We start from the raw sequence: 19,748 nt of genomic DNA, 5'->3' as shown, positions 1-19,748 counted from the left end.
GAAAGGCGACACAAATCAACAGAACCAAATTGAGTTACGTTGTACTTCGAACGAAAAAAGGATCATCACTCTTTCTACCAATGCATCATGTATATGGGAAAATACTAAATTCAATTTTTGTGGGGTGTTAAAGAACTGGTTAGTGGTAGTTTTCTGGGGCCAAGAAATGGTCAGATCTACTGGACGGAAGGGCGACCCTTTTTCGAACCCTTTCTCGGGCTCTCAGAGATAATCCGGGTCCCCGGGAGACGGGCGTCACAGTATGAGGTAACCGCTGCCGATATGACCTTTCGTAGTAAATTTTTTACTTTACTAATGCCAGTACTTGGAGGTAAACAATTACACCTATCATACTCATTGCCGTTGAGCGATTAAATGCGTCTTTTGATCGAGGTTCTACGATGAGAAATAAGGAGTTCACGAAAAGTGATCAAATTGACGCCCATTGCCTCCGCTGAATTGTTTTAAGTTTTCTGGAACAAATTAATTCGGCAGAAATGACTTTATTTCAAGAATAAAATCTTCCCATTCCCAGAACAATTACCAGTTGTTTTTCATTTATTTCCCACGCTGGTGACTCTTTCATTATGCTTACTCCTTGCTGTCAATTCTACTTTTCCCATTCTCTGCCAAATCCGCATCTCGGAACTGATTTTTGTCATAGTTTGTCATTGCACGTGCCATGCAACGCTACCGTTCATGTGACACTGTTTTTTTTTCATTTTATTTTCAATCTTGTTCTATATGGCTGGACTAGCACTTTCTAGTAACGAAATAACATTTGCATAATAGATTAGAATACAATATTTATCGGAGAGGAAACGTTGGCCATTTTAAAGTTTTGACGCGGGTAAGCCCAAAAGTATACATAAATATTGACGAATCTCTTTATTTTTCGTACTCTATCAACATCGTCCGTAAATGATGATAGTGAAGGTGTCAGTTGTATGAATAATAACTTCAGCCTTTACTCTGAGAAAACTTTCAATCGTGGAAAATAGAAGTATAATAATTCGTGGTCATAATCGGGCGTTGAAGTCTCCGATTTTAACTTACATTACTAAAGTACCAGAGGATAGAACCTTTTTGAAGGCACTCTCGATATAGATTCTTAAATACCTACTAAGGTAATATTATATACCTACAAAGTGTATGTACTTCTTCTATTTTAAAAATCCTCGTAAGCACCATATCTGAAGGGCTTGAACTTATATTTGGTTGAGCAGTGACCTGTGGAGTTGAGATTGATAGTAAATCTCCCTTCCGTCTCCCGTCCTCTTCCCTTCTTAGCTGGATTTTGCTAGGACAACTCATCCTCCCGTCGCACGCTTCCGGCGTCACTAGATTTTATCTAGTAGATAATATCTCTCTAGCGTATAATTCTTGTTCCGGTTGCCGTGAACGAAATCGTGGCCAACTTTCTCCCTTCCTTAACGGTTTTAGATCTTCCTGTTTGGCCCCCTCGGCGAAGCTAAAAATATGCTGTTTTTTTTCATTCATATTTTCTCAGTAGTTAGCTTATTGCAGCTGAAATACATCTCCATAATTCAACCATAAAAAGGGCACGCGAACCTAAAAGATATAATAATAATAATAATGTATATTTACTCCGTAACTGTTAATATTATCATTTTGGTAAAAGTAATTCTGAGCTTTAGGCAGCCTTAAAGGTACAATCACCTCTATCGAGACTGCCCTTAGCAAATAAATACATTTCATTGCTGGCGTTGCTGTACAAAAACTGAAATTTTCCCAACATTTATCTGTACACGAATAAGGACCAATTAATTTATGCCAGTATTTATATTTAGAAGCCACATACATATGTTAATATTATCACTGATTAAGTCACGCATGTCCATATTGGTGGCAAAAAGGTTCTACCCTCAGGAACTTTTGCAGTAATGTAAGTTTGAATCGGAGACTTCAGCGCCCGATTATGGTTACGAGTTGTAGCACTTCTATTTTCCATGATTGAAAGTTTTCTCAGAGTAAAGGCTGTAGTTATTAGTTATACAATTGACTCGTTCACCATCATCATTTACGGACGATGTTGATAGAGTACGAAAAATAAAGAGATTCGTCAATATTAATGCTTACTTTTGAGGTAACCCGCGTCAAAACTTTAAAATGGCCAACGTTTCCTTTCCTATGCCAGAGACCTCATCAGGGTTAATGACTAGCCCTGATGAGGTCTCTAGCTTTGGCCTTTAGCCCTCATTAACCTAATCTCTAGTCCTCCTAGGCTTAGGTCATTGGCCATGGTGAGGCCTCCAGCATAGGAGGGGAAACATTGGCTATTTTAAAGTCTTGACGTGGGTTACCCCAAATGCTAGAAATATGGACGAACATGGGCCGTGAAAGTTTTAGAAATTTCAAGGGATTCATGTTTTCCATTTCTCGATCCGCTGCCTTCTTTTCCAGTAATACACGACGAAAAAAGGATGACCTTAGCCCTTAAAAAAATAAGTTGATGGCTTCAAGGACTCATGCCGATCGGGTTCCGCTTCTCAGCTACTCCTCGATCCTGTGCATGGGCTCGCATGGTTTTTTGTTGTTCACTCTTGTGATATATCGTTTCCCTTAATGGAAGATTCTCAATTTTCACTTAGTAAATGTCTTAAGCATACTGTTAGCTTTAAAATGAGCCAAAATTCATGGATCAAAGGTAATTTGGTGTAAAGTTATAAGGAATCATATATTTCGAGAAAGGTTTTTCCAGAAAAATGTGATCAAATTAAAATGAACATTAATCGCACAAAATATTCTTCCCTCAAAAACTGTCGCAGTTTTTTTAATTTGAGGTGAATGCAAAATCATATGGAAAACTCCATCAGAATTCGAGATCGTAGGGGTCAAATCCTTATTGAATGGAGGTGGAATGCCTTTTACGTGGAGAGTAATAATTTCTCTTTTCTACCCAAATAGCTACCTCCCGTTGTGGGTAACGGCGCGACCAAATCTAAGTCTCGTCAGCGGCCAACTACGGTGACAACCTCAACCCCACGGACAACCACTCCTTTCCCGGGCGCCAGCACCAACGCGCTGGTCGAGGAGGAGACCGGCAACGAGATGAGGCCCCAAGATGGGCCAGAGGACCCTTCCAATGGGGCCACGAGGTCCCGAAACGACCAGCCCCATTCGACAAGGCAGGCGTCCAAACTGAAGGCGGCCATCTTGTTGCAGATGATGGTGAACAACGTGAGGCGGAAGAAACTGGCCCTCGGAGCCAACACGACGGGCCCGAGGAAGGAGGAGAAGCCTGGGGGTGTTGTTGTCCTTAAGGAAGCTGAGATTCGAAGTAAGGAGGAAGATGATGATGGGGAGATACTGGTCACCGGTGGGGTCAGAGACAGGGTGGCGAGGCCAGAGGGGAGAAGGGCTAACGCAGCTAAGGAAATCAAAGACAATCCTGAAGGAATTGGAGCTAAAGACATCACACCAGTAGACTCGCAGGGTCCCCCCAGTGTGTCGAAAACAAAGGCTGTTTCGGAAGAAGAAAAGCCATCTCCAGGTGATAAGGCTACAGTGGTCTCAGAAGATGTGAAGGATGAAGAGAAGAAGGTAGGTGTTGGTGCTGAGGTGGCCGCTGAAGAAGCTGAAGAGAACGACGATAAGGGTAGTGTGGAGGAAACTAAGACGGAGGGCGTGGAGGAAGTTGGGAAGCCAGCAGTCACTGAAGAAGAAGTGGTGGTAGAGGATTGGGAGAAGGGGAAGGAAGACAGCAGTGAGGAGGAAAGTGGAAGTGAAGATGAGGAAGATGAAGATGAAAGTGTTGACAAGGAGGAGGAAGAGATTGAGAATGAATCAGGGGAGGATGAGGACAGTTCGCTCCTTCCTTATCCCAAGAGAAGGGTGGTTCTCGTGTCCAGGAGGAGGAAGAAGAACAATGAATACGAAGCAGTGCCTCTCAGTGGTAAGTACCTTTATAATGATTGGTACCAGGGGCTTAGCACATAAAAAGTTTGGAAGTTCTCATGACTTTTTTGTGTATCATTTGGCATTCTTCCAGAATGCTGTTTCATTGCTGTTGAATGAACCTCAGTTTCTGTCGCTATTCAACACATTTGGTAGCCTCTAAGGGAATGGCATGTTACTCCCAAAATATCGTTGTATACTTACATGTATATGGTACCTTATTGTTTCATTCAGTAAATATTACTACTCTTAATTTGACCTTCCAGCTTGAAGTTACCCATTTCCTCAAGTGAAATAATGATAGGAAGCTGATAATGATACTAGTACGTATGCTTGAAAAGAAAAAGTAGCCTTGCCATATTATTACAAGCTTTTGTAATCTAATGATTTTAGTGATGGGACTTTTGATCATTTCATACAATGCATTTCAATTTCATTTATAACTTAGTATGATAGTATGATTTCCTACTGCGTTGGCATCTATCTTGGAATAATAAGACATAATTTTCCACAAAATACTCATTCTATTTGACCCTAATTACAATTTTACTCACGATTTCTGTCTCACTAACTCATATATGAGTTTTAATATTTCTACCACATCGTGATAATGATGAAGAAAACATGAAACTTAAGTTAAATTTTAAGTTGTTTATAATGGGAAATTACACCTTGTTATTCTGAATTGGGAATTTGCTAGAATCTTCATATTTCATCAAAAGATATTGTTTTCATTAATCCATGTATGCTGGTTAAAATTTTCACATTCATAAGGTCATTTGAACAGTTTTATCATATAGTATCTGTTATTTGATGTAAGTTTTTTTTATATTCCAGTTGCAAGTAGCCCATCTCCAAGGTTGATTGAGGAACCAGTCCTGAGTGATTTCCCTCTTCGTTCAGAAATGAGTCGACTGAAAAGCATACCTCCTGTAACTCCCCAAGAGGATAAAAATCCAGAGGATATGGAGTGGAAGATGGCTCCACCAGTCCTTCAAACTCGTGCTCCGGAAATAGTGCATGAAGTAAAACATAACGTCACCACGTCAACTACTGAAATACCCATCCCAAGCACTACGCCATCTCTTTTGGCACAGTCAACTACATCACCAAAGCCTCCCCATGTTGTTCCTAATGTTGTTCTTACAACGTCCGCACGGGCACTGGTGAATGACTCCGTCTCTACCACTAATGTCCCATTTTCAACCTCCACAGCTAAAACCACTGTGGCGAGTACCACTAAGCCAACTACAAAACAAACTGCCTCAACCACCACGACAACTACAACAACTTCCTCACCACTATTGTCCCTGCTTGTGAATTCCACCACGACCATTAAACCAGTCCCCAGTTCAATCCATCCACCTGTGACAAGGCAACCTTATCGTCCTTTTGTCGAGCATTCGAGTCGTCAGCCGCCAGTTGTACAGGCAGGTCATCCCCAAATACACCCATCACTTCTCGCTCCTGTTCCTCATGTCCTGAGTCCCTTTTACAAATCCACTACTACTACCACCACCACCACCACTCAAAAGCCAAATCAAGAGAAGCCGTCAACCACAATTCCTCCCTCTACAGTGGGCAAGGCGCCGCAAAGAGAGGTACCGGTGAAAATCGAAATCGATTCTCGGGACTGGGTGGCTGTTCCTCCCCCAAACACGTCTCCACCACCACCCCCCAGGATTCACACCCCTAAACCAGTCACGCCTGAGCCCTCCCCTCCTAAACCTCACCCCAACGGTGTTGAGAAGGGTTGGCAGAGGCCGCACCCGAACCCACCCTCTCAACCGCATCACTTCCAACCGAACATACCGATCGAGCACCACTTCAACTCGCAGTGGCGTCCATCCGTACCGCAACAACCTCATGCCAACGTACCCCACTCGAACCCACGACCTCAACCGACTACAGTCAGTAGCACAACAGCCGGTAGGGAAGTGCTCTCTGTCGTCACGTCAGTGTCAGTGGAAAGTTCTCCAGCAATCAAGCCCACGCCATCGTCTGCTTCCTTCATGCCTCCGACCTCACCATTATCCGAGAGCGTGTCACTCGAATCGGGTTCACAGGAAAGTCATGTGACTGAGGGTCCGTCAGCATCCGATTTCCCTCAGTTGGTGAATGTGTTCGTTGACAGTCCAGGGAATACGTTGGAGGCTGATTCGGAGCAGGATGAAGAACCGGAGGTGCTTGCCGAAGCAGGAATGGGTCCAACGGCAACTTATGTCTTGCTCTCCCTGGCAATTGTGCCAGGGGTTGTAGCAATAGCATCTGCTGCTCGGTGTCTTCTAGTCCATCGTAAAAAGGTATGACTTGATCCATCTCCTCGCAGCTAATTTTTCATGGCAAATTTCATTCTTGGTGCATATAACTTTGAAATCATGTGTGACTATGTTCAAAGTTACTTGCTTCATGCAGTGCTTTAGATAACTTTCTATTTACAATTTTGATATCATTTAGATTCTTTGTTCTTATAATTGTCTGAAGTAATATTGTTAAATATCTTGATGATATATCTAACTCTTGCTGCAACATTACCTGTAGCCTTGCGGCTACACTAGGCAGTAACAGAATAAATAACTACAGAGTTTCAATATCTGCAAGTAATCTTGGTGAAGGATTTGGTAAAGGTTAAAATCAAACATTTATTTGAGTGGGGGAAATTTAAAACCACCTTTTCAATGGCATTCCATGTCTACTTATGTTATACATGCATACAATTTACAGTTTGTAGGAGCCCATTTATAAAAATGAGCGGAATGATTTGAAAATGGTGGTATTTTGCCTATACAAAATTTCCAAAGTCACATTTTTCAGAAAGAAATCCAAATAAATCTATGTTTGGTGACTTATTTTTGTACTTCATTTCATGAAAAATCTAATATTGAAGCCTATATATTACTTAAACATTTATTTTTTTGTACTACGTAGTTATTTTTGTTGAGGAGGCAAGCATGTATAACAATTTTCATCAAAATATAAGAGGTTAAGAATCTAGTCTTGCCCTAGCAAGTGTGGAATGATCCATAGATGTTATGTATACTCTGTTTTATTCAACTATACATTCATACTGCCAATTTTTATGTTTCAAGCACAGAACATAGTTTTATGCATAATTTAATATCATATTATTCATTGTACTAATTGAAGAATCCTTTATACATATATTCTTATTTTTTTATTATTATTATGCATACTACCAAATGGATTCTTTGAACTCAAAAAATCATGTTATAGATATTTAAACATAATTTTAAAACACTCTTGATTCAACTGGATTGTTGGTTTTGATAGGTATTGCTCACTGATGACTAAGCCACAATCATCTTATAATCACACATTAAGGATATAGGGGCCAGATCCTTTCCATGGACCACCTCACACTTTGAGACTTTTATTTTGGGGGTGTCCGAAGGCTTTACTAAGGATTTGAACCAAATACCCTTCAATAAGCAGCCAAGTGCTCTGCTCACTAGGCTACCTTACTCCCCTTAAAGTACATTATGGATTTAATAATCTTTTACGCTCATTACAGAATCTTTATGAGTCAGAGACTTCGTCGGAGGTGAGTTGCATGGGTGGCAGGACTCTGAAAAGTTGTTCAAGAGGAGACCACATCCCTCATACAATGACTGCCGAGGAGACGGGCACAACAAGGCAGGGTTCAGACGTGTTTCGTGCCATCACGCGGCTACCCAGAGTGGCTCACTTGGGCTGGGACCATGAGAGGCGCAGGCGTCAGGGCGGTGGGAAGGGAGGGAGGTCAGGGGGAGGGGTTCTCGAGGCGGAGGAGGGTCCAGCGAGGGAGGAACAGGAGGGCATTGACAACCCACTCAAGGAGGCATTGGAGGAGACAAGCAGCTGGGAGTTCCCGAGGTCCAAACTCCGATTGCAGACCCTCTTGGGGCAGGGCAACTTTGGACAGGCAAGTTCATTTATTTATTTGATGATTAAATAATTCCTGGAGTATAAGTCATATAATACAAAAATTTGTTTGCCAACATTTCGGTTTATAGATATTTAAACCTCATTTTCACTCACCCTTGATCCAACAGTTAGGTTGGTTTGGATAGGCATAGCTCACCACTGACCAAGCCACGGGCATGTAATAATCACACATTCAGGATATAGAGGGGGCAAGGTCCTTTCAATGGACCACCTCACGCTTTGAGGATTTTATTTTGTCCAAATGGGTTTCCTAAGGCTTCACTCAGGATTAAAAGAGGAGAAAGTGTGAAAAAAGAAAAAAATGTTTCGGTTTATTAAAAGAAGTCAAGACAACAGAAAAAAGAAAATCTAATTATTTATTTATTTGTTTTCTGTACCACCGAGAACAGCCCATTAGCCTTTTACATCAGGGTATGGGCGTACCCAGAATTAAACTAAGGGGGGTAGGGCAAAACTAGCCATGATCGTTCAAGTTGTAACTTTTTTGCACAGAAAAGGTTAATGAAAACAAAATTTTAAGGAAATTATGACAGCATTTATTATTTATTTCTATTTTTTTGAAAAAATAATGATTTATATTTAGTTCCATGTCTTATATTAACACGTTGCGTACCAGGGTATTTAAATTCCTAGGAACACCGATTCTGGGTGGAGGTGTTGAATTGGAAATATGTGCCTATTAGGGCGTAATGCCTTTGTTTTAAACATGGATAAAAAGCTAATGTTTAGAATATAACTTTACCCAATCAAACGTTTTGATGCATCAATGCATTATGAATAACGAACAACAACTGAAAATGTACCTACAAATACATATTGTGTGCTTTAAAATTGTTTAGGTTGACGCGCCTTGTAACATAATGTAAACAAGCCACCATGTTATTTGTTGAGATAATTTGAAATTAACAACGGTAGTGATGAGGCAAGAATGGGTAGTTAGGGACGCGGAGAGAAAATACACTAGCAGGAGTCGTTGTGTTGAGAGAGCTACGTATAAGACGTGTTTTAGAAGATCGGCAGAATAAAAAAAGAGAGGACGCAAAGAAAAAGGAGGCGCCCAAAAGAGAGAGAGAACCGATACAAGGAAGGGCGCGTGATCGAGAGACAGGGATCGCAAAGGAGGATATCAGGCAGAGAGTGGAGTTGTGGAGTACTGTACTATCCGGCAGTGTTTGAGTGGAGACGTGAGCAGTGAACCCGATAAGTAGACTTGAATGATTATAACCAATACACAAGGGGAAAAGTTAAAAGCCCATTGGAATATAATTGGAAGTTATGCAATCTGTTTGTTATAATGATCGATTGTAAATTGGGCCCAATTAGTCTTATTTCTTGATATTCTGAATATAAAAGTGTAAAAGTGATATTTTGTGCATGTTATTTTATAATTAAGTGTGTTTTTATACCCTAAGATAACACGAAACCAAATAAATCGTAGATGAGTAGTGTTACAGCCTGAATGACGAGAATCTTCGTCATCCGTCTGGAACATTCGGGAAAAAAATGACGAGAATTCTTGCCATCCATACCCAACGTGTTAATATCATTTTTCTTCAAAAGGAAAATTCGTTCACAACTTTTGTTTTGCACTAAATTTATTTTTGCTTCGGCCCCCCCCCCTCCCCCCTGCTGGGTACACCCGAGCATCAGGGATTTTAATTTAACAAACAAACGTACACAAACATCCATGTCCTGGATAGGGGCAACCTACTCAGGTGGGACTCAAACCCATGACCTCTTGCATGACAGGCAAGTATTTTAACCCTCCGCCACAGAGGCTGTCGGTTTGACACTATCAATCAGAAGTTCATATTGAGGTTGAACGTAAGGTTAGGTGGAGCTTCTTTCCATCCCCAAAACAAAACTTCCCTGTGTAAGTGAAATAATCAAATCTTGATTATTCAGCTCCCAATTTTCCAGCTTAAAAAAGTATCCAGGGTATTTTTGTCTCATTGGATGTGAAATTTCGAAGAATATTCTGAAGGCAACAATATTGAAACTAAAAACGTTCTCTATATCTTTTTAAAATTCATTTACTTGAGATTAAAAACAAGATACAACAAGTACTGTATGAAATATTCTCTTTATTTTAATATAAAACTTATTAATATGAAATTAAATGATTGAGGCTCTGTAATACACAAAACAAAGTGAAAGTAATTCTAACAGTATAAAACCTTTTGTCTATTTTTCAACCCTTTTAGTGCTATCCTTCTTCCCGGGGTAGAGTCGAAAAATGCGGAGGGTATTTTAATTAAATGTAGCAACTAGGAAAAATAAACATTATATAGTTAATTTTTTAGATATCTTCAAGCGGTTCTTTTTAAATTGGACAATAATCACAACATTTTTATACGTTTACTGATACAGTAGATTCCGTTTTATGGGTCTACCGGTTACTTGGGGCAGCCGCTTAATTGGGGCAGATCTTGAAGAACGGAACCCAATAGAGGAATATCCCAGAGTATTCTCCGCTTAATTGGGACAGCATACCGCTTTATTGGGCCATGAGTCGGCGACATAGACTCTATACTCGCGACAAAATTAAATTTTTCAGGATACTATTTTTTTTTTATTTTTATTCTTTGACTTACTCTTATTTTTCACAATTGTTCCTAATCTTGCCCTATTTTGAAAGCTCTTGTAGCCATACTATTCGCAAGAGGATAGGACTTTTCTTTAATAGGACTTATTACAAGACATTCATTCAGTGTAGCCCGAGGCTGTGAAAAATATTTTTAACTAAATTGTTATAATTCTTAAAAATGATAATAAATTAACTAAACTCACTGATTTATTAATCTCATTTTTTCATAAAGAATGTTTATAATGGAACATAGTTTAACAAACTTATGTTCCATTATAAACATTCTTTAGTCTTCTTTCTACCATTTCAAAGTTTTTTTATGCCCATATACAAGAGAGTTCGCCTAATCGGGGCAGCCGCTTAATTGGGGCAAAGTGCACAGTCCCAATATGTCCCAATTAACCGGAATCTACTGTATATAAGTTTTTTTTTATTTCAATGTCCTCAAATTTAACAACAATAACGTAAAAGCCGACATATCGGCGCGCCGCACTAAAAGGGTTAAGCGTCTCATGGGGGGTGTGGTGCCCCCCCCCCCCCCCCACTAAATCGGCCTATGCATGGTTAATGTACAGTAAACTCATGTTTGTAATAATAATCCCTGATAATGATGAGGACTGAGCTCATGTCATTATGATGGGTTTAAAAGGGCAAAATAACTTCACATAAAAAGAAATTGGAGATGAATACGTCATGAAAAAAATACCATACCAAATTTTCATGTATTATATGAATCATTACCAAACCAATACCAGAAAACAACAACATCAAATTGTCATGAAAAAAAATATGATACCAAATAGCCATGTACCTTGAAAACCTCTTTTCTGTATTAACTTATGATTTATTTTCATTTTAATTCAGGTATGGAAGGCAGAAGCAGATGGGATCTGTGATGGGGAGGGCTCGACGCGTCTAGTGGCTGTGAAATTGGTGAAGGCCAAGGAAGGCGACGATGGAGATGAAGAGGTGACTGTCGCGGAGGATCCACTGGCACAGCAGTGCACTTTGGCACAGCCCTCTGCCGCAAACTCTTCTAGGAGGCCAGGGGAAGCCATGACAGTGATGGAGCAGTGCCGTCGCAAGAGGAGGGAGGAATTCATGGCTGAGCTCGGAATCATGCAGCTGCTGTCGCCCCCACATCCCAATGTTGTCACACTCCTTGGTTGCTGCACCACCACAGGTGAGCAACAAGAAGTACATGGAGGTTAACCTATAACCCTTCTGCGACAGTGCCTAGAAAACTTATGCGAATGACTATGTTGGGTATCTTAGGTATTCCATTTATAATTGATGAATTATATGTTGTATTTTAGTGTTTCCAAGTGGGGTGTCCAGGGGGGTCCAGTCAACCCCCCAAATATAAAAACACAATTATTTTCCTTCATAAATTAAAACAAAATATTGAAAAATAATGAATTTTTTAAATATTTCTTTCACAAATGATATATTTTTGATCATGAAAAATGTTGAAATTAGTTTGAAACCCTCTACTTAGTACCGTGTTTTTCAAAAAATTTCCCCCCTGGTTTTGGACTCACCCTGAACAAAATTCCCTGGCTACGCCACTGACAATGGCTCTTTTTTATTGATATAATATCTTGTTTTGTATAATTTATAAATACCTTCGAGGCTGCACATATGTTTTAATATTGATTTTTTGCAAAATCACAGGAATCTTTCATATTTTGCTGCTGTAACTGTTCATTGACAAACATGCTATGAAAAAACAAGTATAAAAGGTGCCATCATGTAGAACATTTTCTGTATTGAAGTTATAATATATAAATTTATTCCATTCAATTTTTATCCCTGCACTTATACCTATAAAAAACAAGTTTTTTTTCTTCCCGTCAACAGCTGTGCAGCTGTGCATACAAAATTTTATTTTGCACAAAAAATTTGTATTCTTGGAAATTGGTTAATTTTTGGTTCAATTAATTATTATAATGTGGCATCTATTCACTTGATTACTACAACACTTCTCATTAGCTATTTATGTAGTTACTTTCCTAAATTACTGTTGACCAGACACTTGGTGAAACATTCAATTTCATTTGAAAGATGAATTGAAATGTTTGAGCTTCAGTATTGAGGAATTTGCAAAATTTGGACCATAGTATTAATCATTTAGATTGAATAAAGTTCTTCTGTAGCTGCATTCTTACAATATTTTTTCTTTTCCTTAGAACCACCACTGCTCATAATGGAATATGTGATGTTTGGAAAACTTCTAACTTATTTGAGAGATCATAGAAGCAAGCGCCAGTACTGCAATGCATCAGATGATCCAGAGATACTAACATCAAGAGACCTCTTAGTATTTGCTTATTGTGTAGTAAAAGGAATGGAATATTTAGTTTCCAAAGGAGTAAGTAGCCACAACCAAAATTTAAACTTTTCCATTCGTTAGAAACATGTTAAATTTGGAAATTATAACCTGTCTGTGGTAAAATCATGCATGATTCAGTGATATATTGAATGGAATTTTTCATGATTAACCCGGAAATATTGAAAAAACAGGGAATGGATCCACTGATGAATTTATTTTTTTTTTCAGGTTGTTCATAGAGATTTGGCTGCTAGGAACATTTTAGTAGACCATAACAAAACTTGTAAAATTGCCGACTTTGGAATGTCTCGCTCAGTCAGAGAGACGGGAGGACAAATATACGAGGAGAGACAAAAGGTAAGGTATATTTAATGTTTTTAGTCTCATTGCTGCTGGAAAGAATTTGAGAAAGAGCTTGAATCACTATCATGCCACCATTTTCTATTTTCTAAGTTTAGGTATTTAGACTGCTGTGATGGCACTGATCCATCATCATATGTTAAATGAAAGCAATTTTATACTTTTTTTATATAATCTAACATGTTGTCTCAGTCATAGTGACCAGCAAGAAAGATCATGCCATTCCAGTTATAATGACCGGCCATGAAGTGACTGAATCCTAATAGATTTTTTTCATTGCTAATGTATCCATTTTTCACATACAAACAAACATGGTGTCTCTAAGACACACGGCTTGTCAAAGGGGTCCACATACATAATATATGTGTGCAATGGAGCAAATAACAAAATGATCCATGCAAAAAACACTTCAAAAAATTACAACTACTTATAATATTACAACTTAAGAACATTATATATAGAGGTAGCTAATACATTTCGATGTCACACTTTTTGAAAACACAGGCATCCATGCAAAATATACCGTATAAGCTTGTGTAAGAGGCGCACACGTGTAAGAGGCGCACCCCTATTTTGAGGATCGAAGCTATAAAGAAAAAAAAATTTGCGACATTTTTTTTATCCTATCGTGCGGTGTTGCAGACGTATGCCTGGAATTTCGACAGTTATCGAAATGTCCTCTTTCAGTACTATTTGAAAGAGGAAATTTTGATAACTGCGACGGCATAAGAGGGAGTAGAAAGAGTTCCGATCCTCTCTTTGCATACGCCATCGCTCTACGTTGCTTGTCCTACTCACGAACAATTTTGTTTAAAAGCTCTCGTAGGAGTATTGCAATAGAATTGCAACCGCGGAAAAGTTTAAGGCAAAACACGACAGGTACATAGCATGAGCTTTCCCAAGAGATTGAACAAAAGTCGGGGCAATCTCAGTGCCGTAGGATAATAACCACGTCGTAGATTTAAGGCCCCTTGCACACGCACCGATTTTGGACGGCCGGTAAAATATCGGCCGTCCACATTCCAATAGTGAACAATGGGAGAGCATTGGAGCTTGCACACGTACCGACCACACGCCGGCACCGGCAAAATGCCGGTTAGCTGCCGGCTATTGTCACTGTGGATCGCCGACGCCGGCTCAAAAACTTAGCAACGTATCGTTTGACCGGTAAAAATCCGGCGTGTGTGCAAGCATCGCTTCGCCGGTAAAATATCGGCCAATATTTTACCGGCCGTCCGAAATCGGCGTGTGTGCAAGGGGCCTAACGGAACTACACTCGGCTCTCCATCAGCTAATGCCTCTGCCGTTTTTTTCCTTTCCGAGACTCCACAGGAAAATATCAAGTTACAGGGGAACAATGGAAACGTGTTTCATACCTACCCCATTCCACCAACTGACCTTTTTCGGTCTACCAGGTTCAATTCCCCGAGTTTCTGGAGGTCAAATGCTACGTGAGTCACCTTCTGAGCTCGAAGATATCTCGATATCTTTCAGCAAGTGTATGTCACGCACGAGGTTCAAAAAAAGAAAGAGATCTAACGCGACGCATATCTGACAGAATTTAAGTTTTTAAGCTCTAATTGTTTAACACAAAGATTTATAGCTAAAATAAGGCTACTAATATTCAACATAGTCCAAACAGCACAATTTCGGAAGAAACAAGCGTAGCATAAGCGCATTCAAACAAGACAAGACGGACTGGAAACTCAGGCAACGCAAACTGCGCATATCACATTGCTGCGCCTTCGCCCCTTCGCTTTAAAGGCAACGACGTCACATGCAAGATCGGACGTGTTCTTGCCTTGCTCCTTCGCTCGTAGCTTTAAATACGGAGGGGAGGGAGCCTTCTTCCCCCCGACCTCTCCTTCAGCGCTCTTCACTTATAAGCATTTCCGATTTCTTCTATCCACCATTAAGTCCAACAATGAGCACACTCGTTCGAATTTTTTCAACCGCAGGTTTTGACACCAATATTACTATATGCAGTATAAATGCCGCGGGATGCCCACTCGTGGCAATAAATTTAGCGCGCGCTCCGGAGCGAATCACCCCGCGCGATCTTTTCAATGTTCACCCCTGGGGTACCGACGTGACGGCGCGATGCTTGCAAGAAATTCAAACAGGAGCATTTTAAAAATACGTCACTTAGGGAGAAACTCCCCTGCCTGCCGCTTGATTTTGACCCAGGGTTTCAGATGACTGACTCACGCTGAAAACCAAGGCCACTCAGTTCCCCTTGAACTTGCAACCGGTGAAGGGGAGGGGGGGAAGAGAAGAAGTTTGTGTAAGAGGCGCACCCCCATTTTCGGCTGCAATATCTGGGAAAAAAGGTGCGCCTCTTACACGCGCTTATACGGTATTTAAATATGGAAATAAAAAATTTTTGAATTTCTATTAAAAAATTTCTTATGCCAAGAGTGACCAGGATCAATTGTTTAGACAATCATCCTCTCCAAAGTGGTATTTTTGTATTTTCGTTGAAATTTACTCAAGCTTATCATACTATACAAGGTTATTAAAAATTAATTGAATGTTCTGATGCTAATTGCTTCAGTCCATTTCAATTGAAAAGGCCATAAAGTACAGTGGTTTGTCTCTTTAGTGGTTCAGAGGATTTTTCCCTGTAACATTTTGTATGAATTCCCCAACTCTTCATATGGCAGGCCTGAAATATTTCACTTATGCATGCACAATGTTTTTGAGTCTCAATATCTATTTCACTTTGCAGCAAGGAGCTCTGCCTGTGAGATGGATGGCACCTGAATCACTATTCCGAGGCATATTCACCCACAAATCTGATGTTTGGAGCTTTGGTGTCCTTCTCTGGGAAATAATTACTCTAGGTACGCTGAATCCTAGTTTCTGTAATAGTAACTAATGATTTCCTTGGCATGGAGAGGGTAGTAATACCCACTATATTTCTCTTACTTTATATATGAAGAGATTATCCCATTGTAGCTAAGATACAGTCATTGTTGCTGTAACTTTCTCTGCCTATGTCTTCATGTTGGGTAATTTTTTCAGACCACTTTAAAGTATCTTCAAATTGTAAATTTGATTTGTCACAATATCATTGTGGGAAGCTGGTCACGAAAAACTTGGAAATGTTTGCCTTCTAAGATACTATGATAGTAGGAGCAGTATTTGTTGATCAAGAACCATTTGCTGGTAGAAATCATATCACTTCTATAAATTTCCATTAGATCATTTTGGAAACTCTCCGAAAACAAATGTAATCTCTGGGCAGGGCCATTGCAAGGGGTCCAAACCCTCATTCCAAAATTTTTGTTAGACATGGTTATAAAATTGGAATCCTTCCAAATGAACTCAGAGATATTTTTCTGGTAACGGCCATGTCAAAGGAAAATGCATGTGTGCACATTGTAAACTTAAAATCACTGCAATTCGTCTAATAATTACTTGAAGATAGTTCAAGGAATAGAAATTGCATGTTTATGCTATGAAATCTGTTGAACAAAATCACCACATCTAGGAATCTTAAGTCATGTAAAGAAATATTTTACAGGAGAAAACCGAAAAATTAGTTGAATAGCTCTGTTTAGATAAACATGGAAACATTCAGGCTCTGAGATGGCGATTAAACCACTAAAAAAATGCATATTTTCACCAATGCAACTTTTTAAAAATTAGAAATTTTAAAAAATTTCGGAAAAATTTCCGTTGTTAAGATGCTTACATTCGGTATTTAGATTTCTGCATTATCGATCTTCTATTGTACTAACATTTTTTTTTCTCTGGAATACAGGCTCCACTCCATACCCAGGCATTGGTGCTCGTGATGTAATGAGGAGGGTGAGGGATGGACGCAGACTAGAGAGGCCATCGCACGTGAGGCCTGAAATATTCCGGGTGGCGGCTCGCTGTTGGCACCGAGACTCAACGTTGAGGCCCACATTTTCCCGACTGCGTGCCGACCTGGGACCCCTCCTCGCATCGGCAGCGACGGGAATCACCCTCGGCTCCGGGACCGGCGACAGTGAGATGTGTCTAGTTCCGAATAGGGGTAACAGGAGGTGGAGACCTCCTGGGCCTCAAATAGACCTCAGTAGATTTGAGGATGACTCATATTGAGTGATAACGTGAGTGTTCGCTGCTCGAGAATAGTGGTCAAGTTTTGACAGTGATACATGCAGACAAAACCCACAGAGTTTACCAAATAGTGAAACGTTTTTACATATCCCCCCCTTATATGAGGTTGTTACACTGTGAATGATTTCTACTTGTACAAAGAGAACTTCTTTTTTTTATAAATATTCAAACGAAAAAGACTGTTGGGTCATTGATTGACCTGTATTATTATTGCTAAGAGGGTGAAAAAAAAACCAAAGATGTCTGAATAGGTACGTATTTACATTTAAGAAAACTCAATCCTCAGAAACATTTGCATTTATCATCAGCACACTATGTACCAATTGTTATCAAAATTTACCACACTGTTATTTTAATATTGGTTTTTGACATGAATTTCCATGCATCCATGATATCTTTGCCTCTTTTCATACATAATGTTTCCATATCTGTACATTCGCAATCCGAGCCGTTTCCTCAGAATTAATGAAAAGGAATTGGTAGTTATTTATCAGCATGTCATCTTATCATTACATTCCCTCATGACTTTAGTGAATTTTGAGGTTTTCTTCATCATCCATTATTATTTCCGCAGGCATGCAAGGGTATACCACATGCATTAAAAGCAGTACTGCAAGAATCCCGATGGAATTATTTAAAATTTTCAAGGTGGAGTTAAAGTTTTTCAATTATTTGCTCATCAGTCCCATGTATCTATTCCATCACTGCATTTTTAACACAAATTTTGATGTCCCTCAAAATTATCATCATGACTTGGCATATTCATGCACAAAATTTCAATTTTTTCACGAGTTCAGCTAGTTCTCGATGAGTAAGAGGCTAAATTATTTATGTATGTATTGTGATAATTTCTCTATCATTGCATATTGGAACCACTTTTTAACCATGCTGTGGATGATTGTATTCAGTGATAAAATGCTTTTACACAGTTTTATTGTTGAACCAAAAAAGTATCACAAAAAGAATTACAATTATTGATTCTTGATAGAAATATTTCAAGATTGCTTGGTGTAGCCAAATGTCCTCTACACTATGCTATTGACTTCAGGTAGGTGATTGAGTGGTTACCTTGAATTCACTGTAAAATATTGTACTCTCAGTCTGAATGTGAAATAAATAAATATATTACTGAATTGTAAATATGTATTATTCCCAAGGTAACCGATAAGGGAAGCACTGTTCCAACTTGTTAAGCGCTATTGTTTTACAGATTTTCAGGGTATCTTTCCCACCAGAAAATAACAGCTAACACAGTATATTTCAATACCTCCATTGCACAAATGCTCAACAATTGCCCATCGAATCAAATCCGCTCATTTGGGAGTTCAACAATACGAATGCACTCAGTTGGCAGTATCCAGAGCACAAAAGCTCACCCCCGGAGCTTGGAGAATTGGAGGTGAGCGTTCACTGTCAGCTGAGCGCATTCAAATTGTTGGGCTACTAGATGAGCGGATTTGATTCAGTTGGGATTGCTGAGCATTTATTCAATGGGGGTATCAATTTGCTCTCAAACATTAAATACTAATCACTTAATTATAAAATTTTTGAATGACCATTACCAACCCACCACTCCCATTTTACCCTTATGGTTATTTTCTAATGGTGAATAAGATCCAGGAGGGCCCCTGGTGTTCAAAATAAATAATAGCATTTCATTTCAGCCTTTATATTTCATCCTCAACTGCATTCTACTTAAAGCCTGTATTTCATGAGGTCAGGGGTGGTCTGGTCAGGTTGGCTGGTTGGCTATCGCCGGGGGCCCTGAGCATAGGGGGCCCCCAACAACGCTTTCGTCTATCGTGAAGCATATACTATGAAAGGTGTAACTAATAAAGAATCAGATTACTTGAACCAGAATTTTTTCAATAATAAAATTCTAAGTTTTCGTTAATTTGCCTTATTTAGAGCACACTCAGTGTAAAAAGGTCATATGAAAGATAATTGAAATAAATAAGTGAGAAGAGTGAAGATAACCTGATTTTCTCTAGAAACGGTTATTCGAAAACTTACTGTAGAGTTTTTTTTTTAAGATTTGTATTATTAACCCTTTGAGTGCGGATGGCATAGCATTGATGCCCAGCGTAGGTCCTGCCAACGGGCGGGTGGCATCACATTGATGCCACGCCGGCCTATGTCCTTCAATCGCTCCCTACGCTCCTCCGCTCTATTCTGTCTACTCTCATGATGGTTTCCCGCACACGCAATGGATTAGGCCACCTGGATATGCCTTCCGTTTTTGAAAAAAGTTCATATTTTGAGTAATTTTTTAAAACATTTATGGAGTTTTTTTTAATTTGTAAGATTTTTCGCCATTACAAAAAATTTTAATGTGATATTTTCTTTAGAATTCTGAATATTTGTACTAAATGTAGCCGAATTTGAAGGTTATTATTCTCGTTTTAGTCCTACAAAAATTTTTGTAAACAATATTTAGACATAATCTTCCTTCCATCTCATCGACGAAAAATATTTTCGTATTTCAAAATACGGTCA

The 19,748-nt window shown here is 39.4% G+C and overlaps 1 protein-coding gene across 1 annotated transcript in view; it reads left to right on the top strand.

The window, feature by feature from the left end:
- LOC124163454 (mediator of DNA damage checkpoint protein 1-like) overlaps positions 1-18,385 on the top strand; it is a 284,887-nt gene extending 266,502 nt beyond the window's left edge. Inside the window, exons 3-10 of the mRNA XM_046540374.1 lie at positions 2,929-3,916; positions 4,756-6,221; positions 7,451-7,840; positions 11,315-11,633; positions 12,640-12,821; positions 13,011-13,139; positions 15,871-15,985; positions 16,909-18,385. Of these exons, the coding sequence (XP_046396330.1) occupies positions 2,929-3,916; positions 4,756-6,221; positions 7,451-7,840; positions 11,315-11,633; positions 12,640-12,821; positions 13,011-13,139; positions 15,871-15,985; positions 16,909-17,234 (3,915 nt within the window). The 3' untranslated portion in view covers positions 17,235-18,385. The remainder of the gene's footprint in view (positions 1-2,928; positions 3,917-4,755; positions 6,222-7,450; positions 7,841-11,314; positions 11,634-12,639; positions 12,822-13,010; positions 13,140-15,870; positions 15,986-16,908) is intronic.
- Positions 18,386-19,748: the final 1,363 nt, after the last annotated feature.

The sequence above is a fragment of the Ischnura elegans genome, chromosome 8 (genome assembly GCF_921293095.1).
Source record: "Ischnura elegans chromosome 8, ioIscEleg1.1, whole genome shotgun sequence".
In the NCBI taxonomy this organism is placed as follows: Eukaryota; Metazoa; Arthropoda; class Insecta; order Odonata; family Coenagrionidae; genus Ischnura; species Ischnura elegans.
Note: the sequence above shows the minus strand (reverse complement) of the source record. Positions and strands in the feature narration are given on the sequence as shown.